This window comes from Marmota marmota, unplaced genomic scaffold, assembly GCF_001458135.2.
Source record: "Marmota marmota marmota unplaced genomic scaffold, marMar, whole genome shotgun sequence".
NCBI classification, from domain to species: Eukaryota; Metazoa; Chordata; class Mammalia; order Rodentia; family Sciuridae; genus Marmota; species Marmota marmota.
In genome coordinates this window covers 3,212,094-3,232,938 of record NW_026000057.1, presented here as the reverse complement: position 1 = coordinate 3,232,938, position 20,845 = coordinate 3,212,094, and the positions used below count along the sequence as shown (strand labels likewise).

At 36.8% G+C, this 20,845-nt stretch overlaps 1 protein-coding gene across 2 annotated transcripts in view; it reads right to left on the bottom strand.

Moving 5' to 3' along the window:
• LOC107141239 (hedgehog interacting protein) overlaps positions 1 to 20,845 on the bottom strand; it is a 101,295-nt gene that overhangs the window by 42,082 nt on the left and 38,368 nt on the right. For both annotated transcript variants that reach the window (XM_015484442.2, XM_048813465.1), the window contains 3 exons: positions 1,683 to 1,834; positions 1,101 to 1,274; positions 188 to 331 (listed from right to left, as the gene is read on the bottom strand). In XM_015484442.2, the coding sequence (XP_015339928.1) occupies positions 188 to 331; positions 1,101 to 1,274; positions 1,683 to 1,834 (470 nt within the window). The remainder of the gene's footprint in view (positions 1 to 187; positions 332 to 1,100; positions 1,275 to 1,682; positions 1,835 to 20,845) is intronic.

The following is a 20,845-nucleotide window of genomic DNA, read 5'->3' as shown; positions in this document are numbered from 1 at the left end:
ATCTGCTTCACACATTAATAGAACAAAGAGGGCTGAAGACTTGCTCGGATAATGACCTGGTAAGATTTCCATCACAACATGGGGCACCACCCTCAGCAGTCTGTGATCTGACACCCTCTGCCTTTTCCCAGTTGCCAAATTCCAGCCCTGCTTTAAAGCAGCAGCGAAGACAGGTTTGCATTCTCACCTGCCTGGATCGTGGAGTCCGTGGGCAAACACTTCTGGGGGCTGGTTGGTGCTGTTGAAGTGCGGGTTGCTCCTTGGTATGGAATAAGGCACACTGCACACATCTGTGTCCACGTCCAGCCGTAGTACTGAGCCTGTGAAATCACTGAGAAATTGGAGGAGGGCATAAGTGCTTTCCTTTTGCCTAAACTAAACGTGGTGACATTGCTCTACGAATAAATGAACCATCTGCTTATTCAAGACAACATTAGTAAGGTTCCAAGTTCCATATGGTGGAAAATGAAAGGAGGGGCAGAGAAGGCACTGCTAAATGGGTTCAGATACGGCACCACTCTAAGACATAGCTAGAAGGTGACCAAGGACTATGTGGGCATGCAGGGCTGCTGACACCAGAGAGGGGTACTGCTCACTTCTCAGTGCTGGGTATTATAGGAGCAGTCCCCACAGCTCAGAAGTATGCAACATTATATCAATATTATATCAGCATGATATTGAATTTCTCTTCAGTTTACGAATGCTGACACTGACAACTAAAGTCATTTACCTAGGCAAGTTATGTGATTCAAAGATGGTTCTTTCTTTCTTTTTTTAATGGTACTGGGAATTGAACCCAGAGGTGCTTAACCACTGAGCTACATCTCCAGCCCTTTTTTAAAAAATTTTTATTTAATTTTTTAATTTTCAGTTGTAGTTGGACACAATACCTTTATTTATTTATTTATATGTGGTGCTGAGAATGGAACCCAGGGCCTAGCACGTGCTAGGTGAGTGCTCTACTGCTGAGCCACCACCCCAGCCCCTCCAGCCCTTTTTTATATTTTATTTAAGGATTCCTAACTCACTAGCTCAGACCCTTCCTTCGGCCAGGGCGAACATCTTAACACCAATGAGCACCTGTTCACTTTGACTTTTACCTCAACCCATCCATTTCTTCCATGTCGTCCAGCGTGATCATCCCGTCTCCGAGGATGATATACAGAAAGCCGTCAGGACCAAAGAGCAGTTGTCCTCCCAGATGCTTTCGGTGCAGCTCTGCGACTTCCAGAAACACTCTGGCTGTTCTCAAATCAACTTGATGGGGATTTTTCCTACATTGTGAGGAGAGGAAATACGGAGATTGTTAAAGATGAAAGGTGAATCTTCTACTAAAATGTTAAGAGTACACAAACAGAAATACAAACATCTCACACATAAATAAGGAAACATACGCTTGAATGGAGCTAATAAAAAAAAATCACTGAGAATGTCATTGATTTCTAAGTTTTAGAAGCTGTGCTGAAGCTGAAAGATAACCAAGAAAAATGACAGAGCTATCATTTTTCTCAATTTCTCTTAAATACATAAACACATGGGATTTTAAGCAAGATGGAGATTTTTGCTTTAATTACTGCCACCTTTTGGCTAATTATTGGCAATTTCTAAACAAAAAGCTTATGAAAGGATGAAGAGAAAACAAGATTACAGAATCAGTATGCTCCGATGGATTTCAGCCATACCTGGACACTGTGTATTCCACGACTCTAAGAATGTGGTCATGAGGCCCGATAGCCCACCGTTCTTGGTTGGTGGTATAAGACACATACAGCTTTCCATTTTTCTTGTAATTGGGATGGAATGCAAGGCTTAGCAGTCCTCTTTCATCTCCTCCCTGCAGTCAAATGAAAAACACAAAGAATTGTGAAGTTAATTATGTCCTTTATAGTGTTTCAACTGGAACCCCCAAAAGAGTCTCTTTCTTTCTCCTGGATAATCTTTGCCCAACCTCTTTTCTTTTCTTCCTTGCCTTACTGCACAAAAAAGGATTATAAAACATTTCACTGCGTGGAACTCTTGAAGGGTTAGCACAAGACCATTGTCTTGTGTGGTTATCTACGCACAAGAGTCTTATACCACTTTTGTCCCATGATTTGTGTATGTAATCTCAGGGAGCTAGGACGACAAGTTTAAGCGTTGTGAAGAATTCTTTCCTGGGTTACTAGGTTGCTTGTTCATTCGTAGAAGACAAATAAAAGGTTCCTAATCAACAGTCACTTCTAATCCAAGTCTCCCAAACCTAAAACACAGTGTGGGCTGCCAACTCCCACTGTCTTGGCAATATGTTTAGAAAACAGTTAAATTGCTTGTGTAATATGTAAACCCCTGTTTCACCCCGAGGCATCTATATCAGTTGTCACAACGATGGTGGTCTATTCATCATAGCTAGGTAACAGGCAGCCGCAGCCTTGGCCTATCTATATAGAAATGAGGTATTTTTACATGCGTCTCTTCTCACACAAGGCTTTCTTTAAAGAAGGATGAGGAAGTGGGAGGAGAACTAAAGGCCAGGGCTGGGGTAGGCATGGGAGAAATAGTAGAAAGGAAAGCGGACACTAGGAAATAAAAGAAAAATTCCAAACAACTTTCTTTCGTTATTATATGAATGTCAAGGATTGTATACATTAGGCAGGCCAAATGCTATGACAATTAAAACATTATCATGTTCTTAAATAGAAAGGCATTTTATCTTTATTTTCTGCTAATTTAGCTTGATGAAATTCAATATGGTCAAAAGCATTTGCTTTATCCCACAAGTAGTCTAGGAATTTCTACAGTGAAATCAAAGCATCTAAAATTATCTAGAATCAGAGACTTAACTGTTGTTTTCTGGTAAACCGGTGAACGTTTTTCTCTGTAGTCTGATGAGTTACCCACAATGGTGAAAAACACGTCACAGAAACTGAACGCTCCAATGCCCATAACACATCACCTTAATTATTCCATTAAACATTACAACCTTCCCTACGGCAGAAAACTGATGTACCACCTCAGGCTGAGCATCCAGACTTTGAGAGGGTATAAATAGTAAAGTGGTTGGAAATATCCAAGAACTACCAAATTATTATTCAAGGGTCATCAAAGTTAAATGTTTTGACATCTCAGTATCATGTGTAATTTTAGTTTCTAGGACGGCACTGATGATTTATGAATGAGCCCCTGGGTTCTGGATTATCTTGTGATGGTGGTTTTAATGTTGATGTGGCTGGTTTTTCTTTTTATATCTTTGTTAATACATATCTCCTGACTTTCTTAAGAGACTTTGGAAGCTGGGATGGATAGCTATGATTCAATCATACAGAAGCCCATCCATACTTAAAGCTTCTTGACGGATTGTATAAGGAGGCCCAGGGGTGGGATTTAGTTTGTGATTGATTCCTCTCCTGAATGTATTTCTCTTGAAACCCCTGAGTGCAGGTTAAGTGCGGCAAGCTTGCCTCAGTAGCATTTGTGTTCATTCTAAGAAGCTTTAGTTTCAAGGAGTTCTTTGTAGCTTTAATCAAATCATCAGACAGACAATTTAAACTGGATAGTGACATGGTTTAAAATGGTGCTTGTTGCTTTTCAGGAATTAGGAATGTATAACCAACGCACTGAAGGAGAAGAGACGGAAATGAGATTTTAAACGCACCTACAAGGGACGGTAGACAATTGTTCACTTTAGAAAGATGCCGATCACGTGAATGAATTTGGGGCCACCACTGACATTATAAAAGTGTCAAGCAGGGAAACAGAACGAGACAAGTGAATGCCAGGAAAATAAATCAAAGACACAAATTGAAAACTATTAATAATTCTGAATTTTTCAGCTGATAAGATTAATATTGGATTGATTATTATATATGATCTCATAGTTTTAGTCTCCTTCCAAGTGTAAATGAATAATCTGATTGGTTCAGAAACTTGACTACACTTAAGTCATTTCAAAGAAAAACTCACTTTCATGATCATATGAATGAAAAATTAACATATTATGCAAATATCCCGGAAAGTATCTCAAAAACCACCTTTTAAAATTGTATAACAGGGCTTCAAAATGTTTAGAGATTAGGAAAGTTGGGTATTTTTCTGCTGTGCCAGGGGATTAAAGTATTGATAGGCTCACCTTTCACTTGAATTAGCCTTCAGAGTTGAGTTGTCTATTTCTTAAAAACAGCATACTATAGTGACACAGCCACATCAATGTTTATAGCAGCACAATTCACAATAGCTAAACTATGGAATCAACCTAGGTGCCCTTCAACAGATGAACAGATAAAGAAAATGTAGTATATATACACAATGGAATATTACTCAGCATTAAAAAATGAACATAAAAATCATGGCATTTGCAGGTAAATGGATGGAGTTGGAAAATATTATGCTAAGTGAAGTCAGTCAATCCCAAAAAACCAAATGTCAAATGTTTTCTCTGATATGAGTATGCTGATCCATCATGAGGATGCAGGGGGAGCATGGAAACAATAGAGGATGTTTAGATAGGGCAAAGGGAAGGGAGGAAAAGGGAGGGGGCGTGGGGGTAGGAAAGATGGTGGAGTGAGATGGATACATTACCCTAAGTCCATGTATGAAAACACAAATGGTGTGACTCTATTGTGTACCACCAGAGACATGAAAAATTGTGCTCTATATGTGTACTATGAATTGAAATGCATCCTGCCGTCATATATAACAAATTAGAATTAATAAATAAATTTTTTAAAAAAGAAAAAAAATGTGTTATTGACAAATCATGACTTAACTCTTAAATTGCAAACCTATCTTTGCGTTCTGGATCATTTTTCAAGGTCTATATGGAGAAATATGTTGATTAGACATTGAGGGTTACTTTTGACCAAGGTCAATTAGAGCCCATATCATTAGTGACACCCCAGACATTTCAGGCCCCCAGGCGCTCCAAGGTTACTCCAACTCAAGTATCTAACAGGACATCGTCCCAGCCTGAGAGCCTGAACCCTGGCCCCTAGAGCCAGGACTGGCCAGTAGACAGGATCTCTGGGCTCCTGTTCCTCCTTCCTATTACCTTAGTTCCCTCTCTCACAGCTAATTGTATTCACTGCTTTGTTTCATTGGTCTGAGCTCCAAGTGCAAAGGCTCCCTTCTCTTTGCTGTTTCAAAATCTAAAAACAGCTTTAGAGGCTTAGCAGTAAGAATGATTCAAACCCGTGCGCCAATGTCACGGACTCCTCTGACTCCTTCCCATCCTTTCCCCTCACGATGGGTGGCTTTAGGGCTCAGAATTTATGCAATCAAAATCATGCATTCCATCCAGAAGTGTCAAATTAATGAACAGATTTTGGGGAGCAACTGGGGACAGTGAGCCTCTAATGATTATTTGAGTCAATCTGGCTAAAAAGGGAGAAAAACACATTATTAAAAGAATGGTAAATGGAAGATTTGGGGTCTGGGAGCCAGACCTTTCAAAACAAACAAACAAAAACAACCATTGATTTCTAATTATATTTCTAAGTACTGTTAACGAATGTCCAAAATGGTGGTCTTTATCCATGTGAAAAGTAGTGATTTTTCCAAAAATTCACATTGTACGTTGGACTTCCTTCTTAACACAGGAACATTCTGAGTGCATGTTTTATTTAGAGGAATGTAAAGACAACACTGCTAGAACTTCACTGGAAGTCAATCAGACAACAAATAATTTGTAAATGGTACTTTAAACTCAGGACTGGAGCCTGACCCAAGTATCACACAGCACTGTGACCCTCCCCGTTGCTCAGTTCTCCAAATACTCCATCAACTCTGGACAGCTCACACCAAACCCAAATAACTGCTCAAAATTGGATTGTGAAATGATTTGGAAATCCTGTCCTGATGCACTTTGGAACCTTGAGATTGACGCATGTTTCAGAGTAAATCATAAACCCTTCTGAGGCACTTTTAGTAAGTTGCTCACAGTCTATTGTTCTAGTTGACAGCTGACTCCTAGGAGCAACTTTATGGGGTCCACAGCAAAGAGATAACTACCCAAAACAAAGAGTGTTTGAGGTCTGATCACTGATGACTTCAGTATAAATACGCCAGATCGGTGCCTGCAGTTTGGATCTGGTGAGCAGATCAAAGTTCTAACCAATCAACTAAGAAGGTTACTTCTCTTTGAATAATATGAAATATCTATTTGAAAAAGAGAGGCAATCACAAAAGGATTATAACAGAGAACATTATTTTTATTCTTTTTTTTGAGAAAAACTGTGGGGCATTAGTCTTGCATTAATGATATTATTATTATTTTTTTTTAAATAAAACATTCCCTTCATACTTTCAACACAGTTAAAGTTCATTCCTTCTGATTTCTGGTTTTTCTTACAGATGCCTTATTCTTTTTCAGGGAAAGCTGACTTGTGTATTCAGGACTGGGTGGCACCTCACTGAAGCTGCAAGCACCCTTACTCGTTTTCATAGTTTCCCTTAGTGACCTTGGCAAATGACCGACTGGTTTCAAGTTCTGCCTTAATTTCACTGCAGCCTTCATTCCCTTTGCCATCTAGGGTAAGATATTTGCAGGTTCTAGGAGTTAGGACAAGAATCTCATCTGGGTAGGGACATGACTCTGCCTACCATGTGGTTATTTCAACCTGTCTTTAAAAGAGGATCCTAAGCATGTATAACTTAAGCCTCCTTGGCCAAGGCCTCATAGTCTGCTAAATGGCCCAACAGTATTGAGAAAGCAATAAAAAGGAAATAATGCATGCTGTGATCAAAAAGTTACTTATTACCACCTTGTCAAAACTTTTGTTATTTAACATTTATTCAACATATATTTAATTGAACACCTACTAAGGGTCAGGCTTGCGTGGCACTAGGGATAAGACAACCAATTAGAATAAATCTCTGCCCTCAAGCTTATACATGGAAGTAGATAACAAAACATAGTATTCAGGTGTTTTGTTTCCACCATAAATCTTTATGATGCTGTATGATGCTGATTTTTTTTTCAGAGATTAAACTATGCTATACTATTAACAATGTGCTTGGACAAAAAACAAATATTAAAGAAAATAGATACTCTGGGGAGTTTTTAACCAAAAATTAATTTGTGTATTATTACTTCATTTTCTCTACCCTAAAATTTAGTAAAAAAAGAAAAAAGAAATGGTTGGTTACATGGAAGTTAAATTATGTGAAGATTCTGCAGGGTTTCTACAAATAGTAAGAGCATCTTCTCATTTACTTTCTATGCAGGGACTAAGCACATGCATAGGCATAGTGATCTTTAGTAAAACTGTTGTTCCCTTAATATTGAAGAAATTTCTAGGAATTAGCATAAGAACAAAGTGTCTCTAAAGTATAAACCTTTTCCGTGAGGCAGGTTTAACATTCTTTTTTTTTTTTTTTTAGCTTTTCATGACAATACAATGATCTTGACATTCTTAACTGTCATGTCATTCACTTGCCTAGGTTTCACTGGTACACATCAAAAAGGGAAAAGCCAACTTGGACACCAACATGGGTGCCTCCTGGTGCAAGCCTTTTGCTTTCTCTGAACTTGGAACTTTTTTTCTTTTTCGTTTTTATTAAGTATTAATTTATTTTAATTAGGTATATATAGCAGCACAATGCATTTTGATTCATCATACATGACTGCAGCACAACGTTTCATTTCTCTGGTTGCAAAAGACTACCACAAACTTTGTGGCTTGAAACAACACAGTTATGTTGGTCCATAGGTCAGATGAGTTCACAATGGGTCTAACAGGCTAAAATAAATGCTAGTGGAAGCTGAGTTCCTTTCTAGAGGATTCAGGGGATGACCCACTTTCTTTCTGTTTACAGAAGCTACCTCTTTCCTTGGTCAGTGTCTTCCCTCCATCTTCAAAGCCAGCAATGGTACCTTAAGTCTTTCTCATATCAGATCACCCTGACCTGCTCTGCCTCTCTTTCAAGAATTGTGATTACACTGACAGCAAAGGAGACAACCGAGAACAGGAAGAGAGAGCCTACAAAATGGGAGAAAATCTTTGCCACCTGCACCTCGGATACAGCATTAATCTCCAGGATATATGAAGAACTCAAAAAACTTCACACCAAGAAAACAAACAACCCAATTGATAAATGGGCAAAAGAACTGAACAGACACTTCACAGAAGAAGAAATGGGAAATGGGAATGGGAAATGGGAATGTGAAAGACGGTAGGATAAATGGGACTTTGTTCATAAATGAATACATGAGCAATGAAACTCCCCATCATGGACAACCACAGGAAATGGAAGTTATACTCCGTGTGTGTATGATATGTCAAAATATATTCTACTGTCATGTATAACTAAAAAAATCAATTAAAAAATTTTAGAAATATGACTACATTGAGCCCACCCAGATAATTTTCCTATGTGCTTTTTACCATTCTTAATTCCACTGCAAACTTAATTCCCCTTTGCCATCTAAGGTAATATACTTGCTGGTTTTAGGGATTAGAACAAGGACATCTTTCGGGAGGGACATTATTCTGCATACCACATGGAGATTTTAATCTGTTGTTGATAAATGACCCTAAGCATTTATAACCGAAGTCTTTTGGGCCATGGCTGCCTGTAAGCACCTGGTGGGAGAGTTTTGGCTTGTTCTTTTACCTGATGAACATCATCTGCAAGTCTATCAGGAGCTAGAGAAACCTAAGAGCTCTGACACCACAGGCTCTTTATCTTGTCAGGATGGAAACAATATCCATTCCTCTTCAGAATGCACTAAAAGCACCCTCTAGAATTCAGGAGGAGGAAGAGGTCACTTGATAAGAAGTGGGCAAGTGACACTTATACTCAAGGGCAAACTCACATGTTCATTGCAAGAGCATGCAAGACACAGGGAAGGTAATCAAATGTGAGAAAACCACTTGTACCTAGTGATCAACAATCTCTCCATTCTGAGCTCATACTACTGCATTCTTCTCTTTTGTTCATTTTCTGAACATACTTTAGGGTACTGATTTCTTCTAATTCCTGGAAAAGGTTGCAAAGGATTGATTTTCTATAGTTCAAAAAGCCAAACTTGACCTTCGAAGAGTCAGTCTCTCAAGGGCCCGCTATACCGTATGGGAAAGAATACATAATTTGGTTCTACAGAATGATATAAAATATATTCGATCTCAGCCCTGGCACAAAGCCCCTCAAACTCTTAGGATTTCCTGATGAGGGAGATACAGAAGGGCCTAGGCAGCAGAGGCAAGATGGTGAGTGAGGAGCTCAGGGGCAGGGCCAGAACAAAGGAGCACAGAGAGGGTCTTCTGATGAGGTCAACTTCCTGCTCGGGGACACAAGTGGCGGAGACCCAACCAGAGAGACACGTCTATACTCGTGCTCCTAAGTGCAGGATCCAATAGAAAAACTAAAACAGATGCATGGACAGAGAGGGGGTACCAGCCCATAATAGTGAGGATCACGTGGACAGTGGAGGAGATAGAAAGAACTTCCAGAGATGGTAAAAAGAACAAGCTAAAACTCTCCCACCAGCTTCTCAGCTCTGGGGCCCTTTCCTGCGTCTTGCTCACTCTCTGTGTCCTGGTCTTCAATTCTTTGCTGAATGGAGGCAACAAACCTAGCACCCCTAGACAGGAATACTGAGTGATAGGAGTATCTTCTTTTATTCTTAAGGAGCCCCTTTTAAGACACCTGAATTCATGCTAATGAGGTAACTATTGGGTGGGCTTCCAGACAGATTCATGGTGGGGGCCGGTAGCCAGAGGAATGCTCCATGCGATTGGAAAATTGAAACTCTCTCACCCTGGGGGAAGAGATGGAGGTTGGGTTCTAACACCAGTGGCCAGTGATCTAATCAATCACATCTACCTAATGAGCCCTCCAAAACACCCCCAAACAAAGGGGTTGAGAGAAATTGGTGGACCCAGAGAAGGCACGGGAAATCCATGCAACCTCCCCTCACTCCGGCGTCCTGCTCTATGCATTTCTTCCATTTGGCTGTTCTGAGCTGTAATAAACCAATGAGGGTAAATAAAGTGCTCTCCTGTTCTCCATGATTCATTCTAGTGCATTATGGAGCCCCAAGTGGGGGTCAAGGAACACCAAATTTATAGTCATTTGGGCAGGGTTATGGGTAACCTGAGCATGCCATTTGTGGCTGGCCTTCAAAATAGGGATCGTCTTGAGGGACTGAACCCTTAATCTGGGTGGTCTGGGCTAGGTCCAGACAGTGTGAGACGGGAACTGGACTGCTGAACACCCAGTGGTGTGGCAGAAAACAAAACAAAACAAGGAAGCAAACAAAAAGCCAATTTTCATTTGCTGTTAGAAAACACCCCAGAAAGAACCTGAAAGGTTTCTTGACCCATCCTCCTTTCCAGGGAGAAGAACACAATGAAGTCTACTGGTACCAAAGAAGATAAAGTCAAAGGATACTTGGAATAACTTGTTAAGTCGTCTTCCACTCATACAAATCATACTCTAGCAATGGATTACTTTTCTAAATTTAATTTTGGGAAACACTACATATCTTGTGTCATTTTTGTTATTTACTTTCTTGGCTTCTCTTATTACCTTCACTGTTCTCTGAGGATGAAACCTGTCACAACATATTGGAGACCTATCACTTCTAGCTATTTTTCCTTTAAAACTCCATCCACTTTTCCAAATTTACTTTTTCTTTTGGGCAAGTCTTTAACTTACCGCAACTGAACCACTGGAGAGACTCCACTCGCCTCTTCTGCTTAATCATATTTATCCATTCTTCCAGGTCTCCAAGAAAGTGTGTAGAGTTATCAAATGCTAGTGGGACACAAGATCACCCCAACCCACTTGCCTGACAAAGATAATGTGTCTTGCTTCAAATGAAGTCATAGAGCTGCTAGAAGACACCAGTGATTCTGAACTTTCACAAGTGTCACATGGGGTATATAATTTCTAGTATAAAATAGCAATGGTCCATGTCACCTCTGTGTCCAGGATTGTATATATCATATCTTCTGGAGGTACCAAACACAAAGATAGACAAGAAAGTACAAATGGAGACTAAAAGCTATTCCACATGGAGACCACCTACTGAAAGTGGCGATCCTTTCCTCAACAATTCTCTTCATGGCTCTTTACAGACATAGAAAATAATCAGTCACATGACCCTTAAGTTATGGCCTATTCAGAGTGAACATATTAGAAGGGATTATTTTCTAGAAAATTCCAGCTTCGATGGGACTGCAAATTGGTGCAGCCAATATGGAAAGCAGTATGGAGATTTCTTAGAAAATTGGGAATGAAACCACCATTTGACCCAGCAATCCCTCTCCTCGGTCTATATCCAAAGGACTTAAAAACAACATACTACAGGGACACAGCCACATCAATGTTTATAGCAGCACAATTCACAATAGCTAAACTGTGGAAGCAACCTAGATGCCTTTCAATAGAAGAATGGATAAAAAAAACTGTGGCATATATACACAATGGAATATTACTCAGCAATAAAAGAGAATAAAATCATGGCATTTGTAGGTATATGGATGGAGTTAGAGAAGATAATGCTAAGTGAAGTTAGCCAATCCCAAAAAATCAAACGCCAAATGTTTTCTTTGATATAAGGAAGCTGATTCATAGTGGGATAGGGAGGGGGAGGATGGGAGGAATAGATGAATTCTAGATAGGGCAGAGGGGTAGGAGGGGAAGGGAGTAGACATGGGGTAATTAATGATGGTTGAATGTGATAATCATTATTATCCAAAGTACAGGTATGAAGACACGAATTGGTGTGAGTATACTATATATACAACCAGAGATATGAAAAATTGAGCTCTATATATGTAATAAGAGTTGTAATGCATTCTACTGTTATATATAAATAAGAAAAAGAGAAAATTCCAGCTTCTCAGCTCTTTCTTATTCCATATACTAAAGTTCTTTTCAAATCTCTAGCCTATGGGAGAATATATATATATATATATATATATATATATTAAAAAATATATAAAATAACCATTTATATACTTAAAATGATTATTGACACAGTATCATCTGTACTTATACATATGATTTATGTCATACAAAATTTGTACTTGTCAAACAAAATTAAAGTTATTATGTTTACATTACCCCCTAAGCCTTTCACCTATTAGGACATTTAATACATTATGGTGTGTTAGATTTTGTACTTTTTACTTGCCCAGGTAACAGCTGCTGTAGAACCTTTAATATTTGTGCCCAAGAATCCAACACAATGTCAGAGGGATGTTTTGAACACCAGTGACGATTTAGTTCAACCATGTCATATGTTAATAATATCTGTGGTATTATGTGGTATTCTGAAGTCCAGTTTACCAAAACATCTTCTCTAAAGGATGAAATGCTTCAGTAAAATCAAACTGTGTGAAATATCTGTTTGAAATAATAGAATAATAAAATTATAAGCCTACAAAAAGCATAAACTCTTCTTAAAAACAAAGTCTTGGCATTAAGCATTTTTTTTTTGAAGAAGAAAAATTTGCAGAATGTTGGTGATGTTTAGGGAAAGCAAAAATTTTTATTTTGTGACCTTTAAGCTAAATTAAAATAAATTAATCAAAAACTACAAGAATATGCATGAGAATAGAAAATCAACAAAAATGATAATTTTAAAGTTCTGTAACTTCCCCAAACTCTTCTCACACAACCTACAGATTTAATACTTGGTCCACCTTAAGTTTTAAAAGGCATGCATTTCTGGCCTGGGTATGTAGCTCAGTGGATGAACTTGTGCTTGGCATGTACAAGGCCCTGGTTTCCAATGCCAGCACCAAAATACTAGTACTGCTAATAACAATAATATTAACAATGTAGTTACCCAATATTCCACTCTTTTACAGTTTAGCTTAGAAATGAATAAGAAAAATAATAATTATTATATTTATAATATAATTTACTATTTATAATTACGTTGTTATAATTATAAATTACATTACTTATAATTATATTTATTATAATAATTATTATTTTTCTTATTATTCATTTCTAAGCTAAACTGTAAAAGAGTGAAATATTGGGTAATTATATTGTTAACAGTTGACACAACAAAATGTCAGATACGTTAATTAGGAATTAGAGCAATTCTCTACTAGATAGTAAAGTTCTAAAAACTGTCTAAATATAGTACCTTACTTACTGTGGGAGACTTGTCAAAATAGTGGCATGCACTGAGCCCTCACTATGTGTCAGAGACTATACTAAGAATTTTGCAAATGTTAGTTTAAACTTTATAACAACTCTAGAGTTGAATACTATTTTATTATTATCCTTATTTTCTGTATAAGGGAATGGAGGCACAAAGGGACTAAGGAACTTTACAAAATGCATAAGAAGGGGACTGTCTGTGATTGGAGGACGAACACCCTAAACCATTATGTTACACCGCTCCCTGATATATTTCCTAAGTGAAGAAATAAACACATGAAGGATGGGCAGTATTCCCTGGCCAACACTCATGGTAATGAACTGAGGAAATTTTCAAACAGTCTCAAGTTTCTGAAGTTCTACAGGGAAAAAAAAAAAGTGAAGCTTTTATCTTAACACTTTAACTGATAGTTGTTATGTTATTGCAACTAAAATGACTCAGTTATTTTAACTTACGTGGGATCTAATGAAGCATATGTATCAGTTATTTTAAGACAAAGGTTGGTTTATGTTTTCAGGAAATGTTGCGCTGGTCAATGGACTGAGAGAAAAATAAGTCCTGATTTGTGTAAGTACTCTCAAATGCCCATCTGAATCTGGCAAGTCGATGGCATTGATGGCAGAGTTCTAGAGAGCCGTGCACAGTGGGGTCTCCAAGCCCATGAACCCCTGGTAGAAGACTGCGACTCTTTCAGACCTCATCTCTCTCTCTCTTATCACTGTGCTGTATCCTTGATGCTCCTGTATCAAAACTTAATTCTTCCCAGGTTTCACAAATTTTTTTTTGCAAGGGTTTAAAATCATTAAACAAGTCATTCCAAACATAAAAGAAAAGGTATTTCTTATTGGATTTTTAGATATAACATGCAGATAAATAGTGCACGCTCTTTTCACCTTCACCCCACTAACTCAGGCCAAATCAGGCCAAACACGCAAAGATCCTTTCATGGAAGGTGCTTGGTTATTTAACAGGGGGCAGATGCAAAGGAAAACTCTTTGGGAAGTATCTTGGCTCCATTCCCCAGCATTGCTCAAACAGTCAAGGAAGATAATGAACGTAAAATCACTTTATGAGCTCTAAAGTGCTATTTCAATTGAAGATTGAGCTACAGTGGTGCTCAGAGAGGAAAGGACCATCTTCACACTCAACTGTCTCATAAAATAGTAAGATGCTGAGAAGGGAATGTGGTTTGGAAGTAAAGAATGTGAAGCTCTGCATTTAAATCTGACAAGAAATGCTTTCACACTATGTAGAGGAAGTATTTTTTTGCTCCCTGCCATCCAAAGAACTTTTGGACTTCAGAAAATTGCAGGCATGGAAAGGCATATTTCTACTTATATTTAGCAGGACACTCACCACATACTTTTGATAAAGATCTGTGTGTGTCCTCTCAGCAGATTTAGGTGGTGTGTATTACCAGTAGTTTATTAATGATTTGCAAGGCTTAAAGTAACCTAACTTATTCTAATGTTGAAACACACATACTTGATCATTGTAGCAATGTAGCTTTTTTTTTCAGAGCATCAGTTAAAAAACAAACACTGTTAATATACTCTAAAGTTAAGCATAAAGAAATTTATTTAGTAAACAAAGGGTGGGAGAAATAAATTCACTCCATATTAATAATACTTATGTAAATCATATTATTTCCCTCAACCAAATTCTACATAAAATGCTCTTCCAAGATTTATGATAGAAAACAATGCATTTTTGATAATGGAAAATAAACTCACTTTAAAGTAATCTTAACTAATTTAATGCATTTATGAAAATAAAAGATGATACTGAATTTAGATTCAAATTCAGATATTCAATTATACACCAAAGATGAGTAAAAGACTTTTCATGGAGTCTAGGAAAGTATGCACATCTATTAAAAATAGTACATATCCCCAAAGATTAGATGATGTTAGAGAATAAAGGAAGCATTATTTGATGTGATGAGAGCAATTCAATTTTTCTTCTGTCTCTTAAGGATTCTTCTTAGGACAATTCATCAAGTATAAGTAGTTAAAAAATATTTATTTGAAAAATATGGGGGGTAAATCATTTTAGGAAAGTGAATAATTACTTTGAGACAAGAAATGCAATTTAGAAAATACATTCATTTCTTCAGACCCCATTATGATTTATTTTATTTCATGGGTAAGAACTACATGTCTTTCTATTATCTTGCAACTTGGAAATGTCTTTCTTAGAACGACTTGGTTTATAATAAAGACAAAAAGAATTGTTCATACCTTATTAATAATGCTTTTATACACAAAGACTACACAGTTAATTTTATGGCATTATTTGGAATATTAGATTTTCCTATTGAAAACTAATGAAATAGAATGGGCTTTACTGATTTTATTTACCATCTTAACTTTTTAATTTGTGTGTGTGGGGTGTGTGTGTGTGTTGGGGATTGAACCCAGAGCTTTGCACATGCTAGACAAGAGCTCTACCACTGAACCACACTCCAGCTCATTAACCACCCTGAAATTAAAATTTCTGAAGCCTAAGATCTGACTATTTTGTTTTAAACATTAAACTCGGGAATATAAAGTATGCTTCCTTTGTAATTTTTTTTGTGTGTGTGTGATTTGCATCTTTGTAGTTTGGAAAATCACTTTTGAAATGGGGTGATTTGAAAATGGGTGATTCAGGGCCCTTTCAATAAAAGAAAAAATTGCAATATTAATGATGAATACTTAAATATAGCAAATGGTACAAAATTGTTTTTAATGAATTTGACCTCGTGCTTTTGTAAACTTTTTTTTTTATGATGTGTGGCTAATATGGTGGTCATGCAGCTAAAAGCATTATCTTCACATCATTATACAGAAATATAACACTGTATACTTGAGTTTCCTAGTCATGCTTCACTACTCTTGGCTATTATATATTTCCTATTGTTACTCTAAATAAGAACTCAAATTGACTTATATGAGAGCAAACATTAAGCAATTAAGTAAGATTATTGCTTTGAAAAGGAACCTTGAAAAAAAAAAGCAGCAGTTTAGACCACCAAGGAGCACTAATAAATTTAAGGAAATATGAGGTTTCCTTCATGTGACTTCTTTTGAAAAGTTATGCAATAGATTGCTGGAACTTCAAGGTCACTTAAAAATTATGGTACTTTTAAAATTATTTCTGAGTCGAGTTTGTATTAACATGATTTATATGTCAATTAAACTTGCAATTTACCAAAGTAGCAAAATCAAATTCTTCAAATCTTTGATATTTTCGTTAAGCAATATTTTACAAAATGATCAAACACAGAATTCTAGCAACACAGCAATACTAAAAGACTAAGATATCATCATTCATTTTTACATTAAGAAATCATTCTTATTCCAAAACATCATTAATTACAAATCAATATTTAGAAAACTCACATTCATATACCTCAGTTATATAAATTAAGCAACTCTGGTTGATTTTTGATAGTTTATATATTTAGACTAATTCTGAATAAAAGAGATTATATATTTTCGAATAAATGTATCTTTCATAATACATTATATAATGATTTAAAATACACAGTTTTGCACTTTCCTGTTTTCTATCATCAAGGAAAGTACGATGCTATTCCATTAAAATGGAATAAGTGTGGGAACAACATATTACAGGTAGCAGAAAGATCTGGATAAAGTCCAGGTTAGAGAGAGTAAAATGATTATAAAATCAGATCAGGACTCACAGAGGACTAAAAGGAGAACTTGGATTTTTTACGTTTCAAAAAGAAAACCTTTGAGGAATACACATTACCTTCCCTAGGCACACAAGGTTGTATTTTAAGGACAGCGTTCAGCTGTTCACCTTTTCCATGGATAGATATTTTGCCAGTCAGACAGTTTTTAATGGAAAGAGGCTCTGTTCCCTGTAATTCTTGATATGATAGAGATTTTACTTTAACTATTTAGAGACGATAAGATTTTAGCCTAAAAGGACAAACTTAGAGGAACTTCTGATATTCAATTTGCATAAGACCATGTTCTTTGTTAGCTGAGGGAAGAGTCAAACAGTGAAAAACAGGACAGTGTTTTCTGGTGCATTCATAATGACTTGTAGTGATTTGGGCAAAATTAATGCTTCCCATTCTCATTCTCAGAGTCACCATGCAGAGACAAGTTCCTATTCGAAATCACAGGGCAAGTGAAGTATTTACAGCCATTCCACTTCCTAACTGCCAGCACCCACTCTCCTCAACATCTATGATGGTATTAACATTCATCCTTGCTCACTGTATAGTGCTTGCTCTCAGGTCCCAGCCCTTCACTCAATCCCTGGGGGGCAAATAGAGTTGCTTCTGTGTCGTTGTGCATCAAATTCCTCCTTGTTCATAGCACAGTATTGAAGAGCATGGACTGGGGGTTGAGCCCACTAAATTTTGCCACCTGGCTTCCCTACTTGCTAGCTTCTAACTTTGGGACATTGCTTAATGCCTCAGTGCCTCATTTTTATCATTTTCCTACTTCATAAGTTGTTGTGAGGCAGGTCATGGGAAGACAGTGGAATGGCCCTGATACACTGTTGGTGCTCAATATGAGTCAGCTATCATTACCAGATGCCAGGGCCTGGGTTATATGTCCTACTTGAGAAAAAAACTTAAAAGAAGTACAGCTACAAAAAATGCATAATTTAATTTTGGACAGGACTATACAAGAAAAGAATAGGTGTTATTGGAAAGACAATTGTGGGTACATAATTTAATTCAGGAGGGTCAGGGAAGGCCTCCCTGAAGATGTACATTCAAGTTGAGACTTCAAGGATGAGAAGGAGCTAGGAAGGGAAGACAGAGTCTTAGGGAGAGAAAGATCAGTGTCTCCCAAGGATGCGCTTCCTGAATACTGTGTGTGATTCTTTGGAAAAAGAGGAATGTAAGGGAAGACACAAAAATGTGTACACTTTCCCACCTTGCTCTCTGATTGTGGAAAACTTTAGGTATCTGAGGACTCATGTAAATATAGTGGAGAGAATATGGGTTCTATCACATGACTATTGGGTTTGAATCTTTGCTTTATGACTTATAGGCTGTTTGACTTTGGGGAAATAATTGAACACTCCTGACCTTCAGGGGTTGTTTGTTTGTTTTCTGTTGTAGAGGCTTGTAACTTCTACTTCACAAGGAGCTCTTTAATTGTGAGAAATACAGAAAGTAAAATTTAAAGTCACAAGTACTGTGTTGGCCCCTAGTTACTGCTCACCAATCAGCTCTTTTCCTCCTCATGGATAATGATCACAGTAATGATAATTCCTTTATTCCTCTCAGGAAAACTGATCCCCCGCCCCATTTTGATGGCTTCTAATGGAAAACTATAACTGGATAAAATGCATTTTCCCTCATTTGATGACCTGGATAATCAAGTGATTTTAGGATGAGGGTGTTAGAAGGGACATTGCTAAGAGCACTTAGTCTTCTCATATGTGACATTTGTAGTAAAGTGCTTATTTTACTGGATGGCTGGAATTATTTGAACTAATTTAAAAAGGCATCTCTCTTCTTATATATGAAATCTAAGTTTGCATAGACTTGCTTAATTATATAAGTGAACATAGATATAGCTGTATTTATATATTTTGTAAAAAAAATAGACAAATACATTAAGCAAAAACTTAACATATGTAGTTCAAGAATCATCAAATGGTTAAACAAACAAAATTCCGAAAGCAACAGTTCATCAGCCTAATTATAGACACAATATAAACAAGCTGCCTTGTTCCAATAATTCTTAAATACTTGCAGATACAAAGTATAGAGACTTTTCTGTTGCTTCCATAAGCCTGGATAGCAAGAATCAGGGACTCAGGAAATGAGAAATCACCTATCAAAATTAATATGATTGATAGAAAACAATTTAAGGATTTTTCTTACACTTCAAATTGCAAGACTATGTTGATGTGAATGTTATAAAGCCAGCTGGAAACCCATGATTTATCACGGTAAAAATAATAAAGGAAGTTATTCTTTTCTATCAGAAAACTGACAATCTCTCCTTTGTTCTGATAAAAGGTAGACTATTACAGATACTTGCAAGAATATCTGGGAGACCTGCAAATATACAGGGAAACATTATTTTGAATACTACTCCCCATCACTGATGAAAAGTGTAGAAGCAGAAAAGTCACCTGAGTGAGAACTGCCCCATTAACACCAGAGCGACTTTGACTTCTGTTGCTGTAGAACTGGTTAAAACACAGATAAAGCCAGGTTTTCTTTAAATCAAGTGACTTCTTGATATAAATCTGAATGGAGATTTTTTTTTTTAATCACAGATGGGGTAAAGGGTGAGAGGTTTTTCTTCTTTGTTCTTTTATTCTTGTTTCTATTGAACCATGCCTAATAAGACATTATTCCATCCTTTACACAGATTTGCTAAAAAAAAAAAAAAGGAAAAGAAAAGAAAAGCAATCATTTTTATTTACCTCCTTAAAAAAAAAAAAAAAAGAACAAAACTTTGACCCTCATCACCTATAAAATAAGCCCCAATAACTTTTCGGTAAACCTAAGTCGTCACCTTGTGCTATTAGTCTCTCTTCAGCCTTGACTTCTGCCCCTCCGGCTCAAGCCCTTGCCCTTCCAGCTACAGTCAGCTTCGATGCTCCTCAGCTTTCACACTGGGACTCCTTTGTGTTTGGTTATCCCCTCTGCTTGGAAGACTGTTCCCCCTCAATTTCTTTGGAAGAACTTATGGATCTTTAAAGATCCCATTCCAATTGTCCTCCAAGTCCTCCCTGTTTCCGGAGATCAGCATGCCTTTCACTTTTCCTTCTAGCACTTTCCATGAAGCACTGGGATACTTTTTGAGTTGACTATACCTGCCAGTCTTCCCTGTCTAAAGAAGGAATCTCCAGTGGAAACCAAATTGTCTTATTCTTTGAACACAGACTTACACCTCTCAACATTCAAATATTAATTGCATGTATGATTAAAAGGCTATAAGATTGATAGTTCTATTTTATGCATTATGTATATCTTTATGCTCTTCTCTTTTAAAGCATCATTTTATCAAATAAATTATTAAAAGCATTTATCTAGAAAAAGTATTAGAGGAGGGCTGCAGTAAAAATAGAATGTTAATGGCTTTCCGTTGGTATTAGTAGAACAAGCACATTGCTAAAATATGCAAGTTATGAAATGCTTTGCTCTATTAGTATCCAGCAGTGATCTACAAAATATTAGTCTAGAATTTTTTTTTCAAGTTATAGATGAATCCAAGCAGTAATTTGAACAAAAATTAAAGATAATTATTTCTATTCTGAGTTTTAAGAAAATTTGCACTTGCCACCCATTATTATTATTATTAATATTATTATTAATAATAATAATAATAAATGTGTAAAAGAGACCTAATGTAGAATAGTAATCCTGGAATTACTTCCCATGATTAGTGTCACTAGAAAACATCAAGTAAAGTATTAAGGGATAAACTAGACAATTTGTTTTCTTTATAACTACTTGTCTAGAGCTTCAGAGCAAAAACACTAATAAAAGTCAGTCATCATTATGATGTCATTCCCATAATTTCCTTAGAAATAAACTAGCCAGTACAAAAAATATTTATAATGTACGACATCATCTATGTGTCTTTCCACTGCTCAAACTTTGGATTATCTTAGTGAGGTTTCCTGTTTGTTATAAAGAACACCTTCTGTGCAAAATAAAATATGTTAATAAAAGCTCTCTGAAGTCAAATTATCTTTGTAAATCACCTTTGTGCAGGTGTATTTTAATCCCCAATGGATGGAGACAATTGT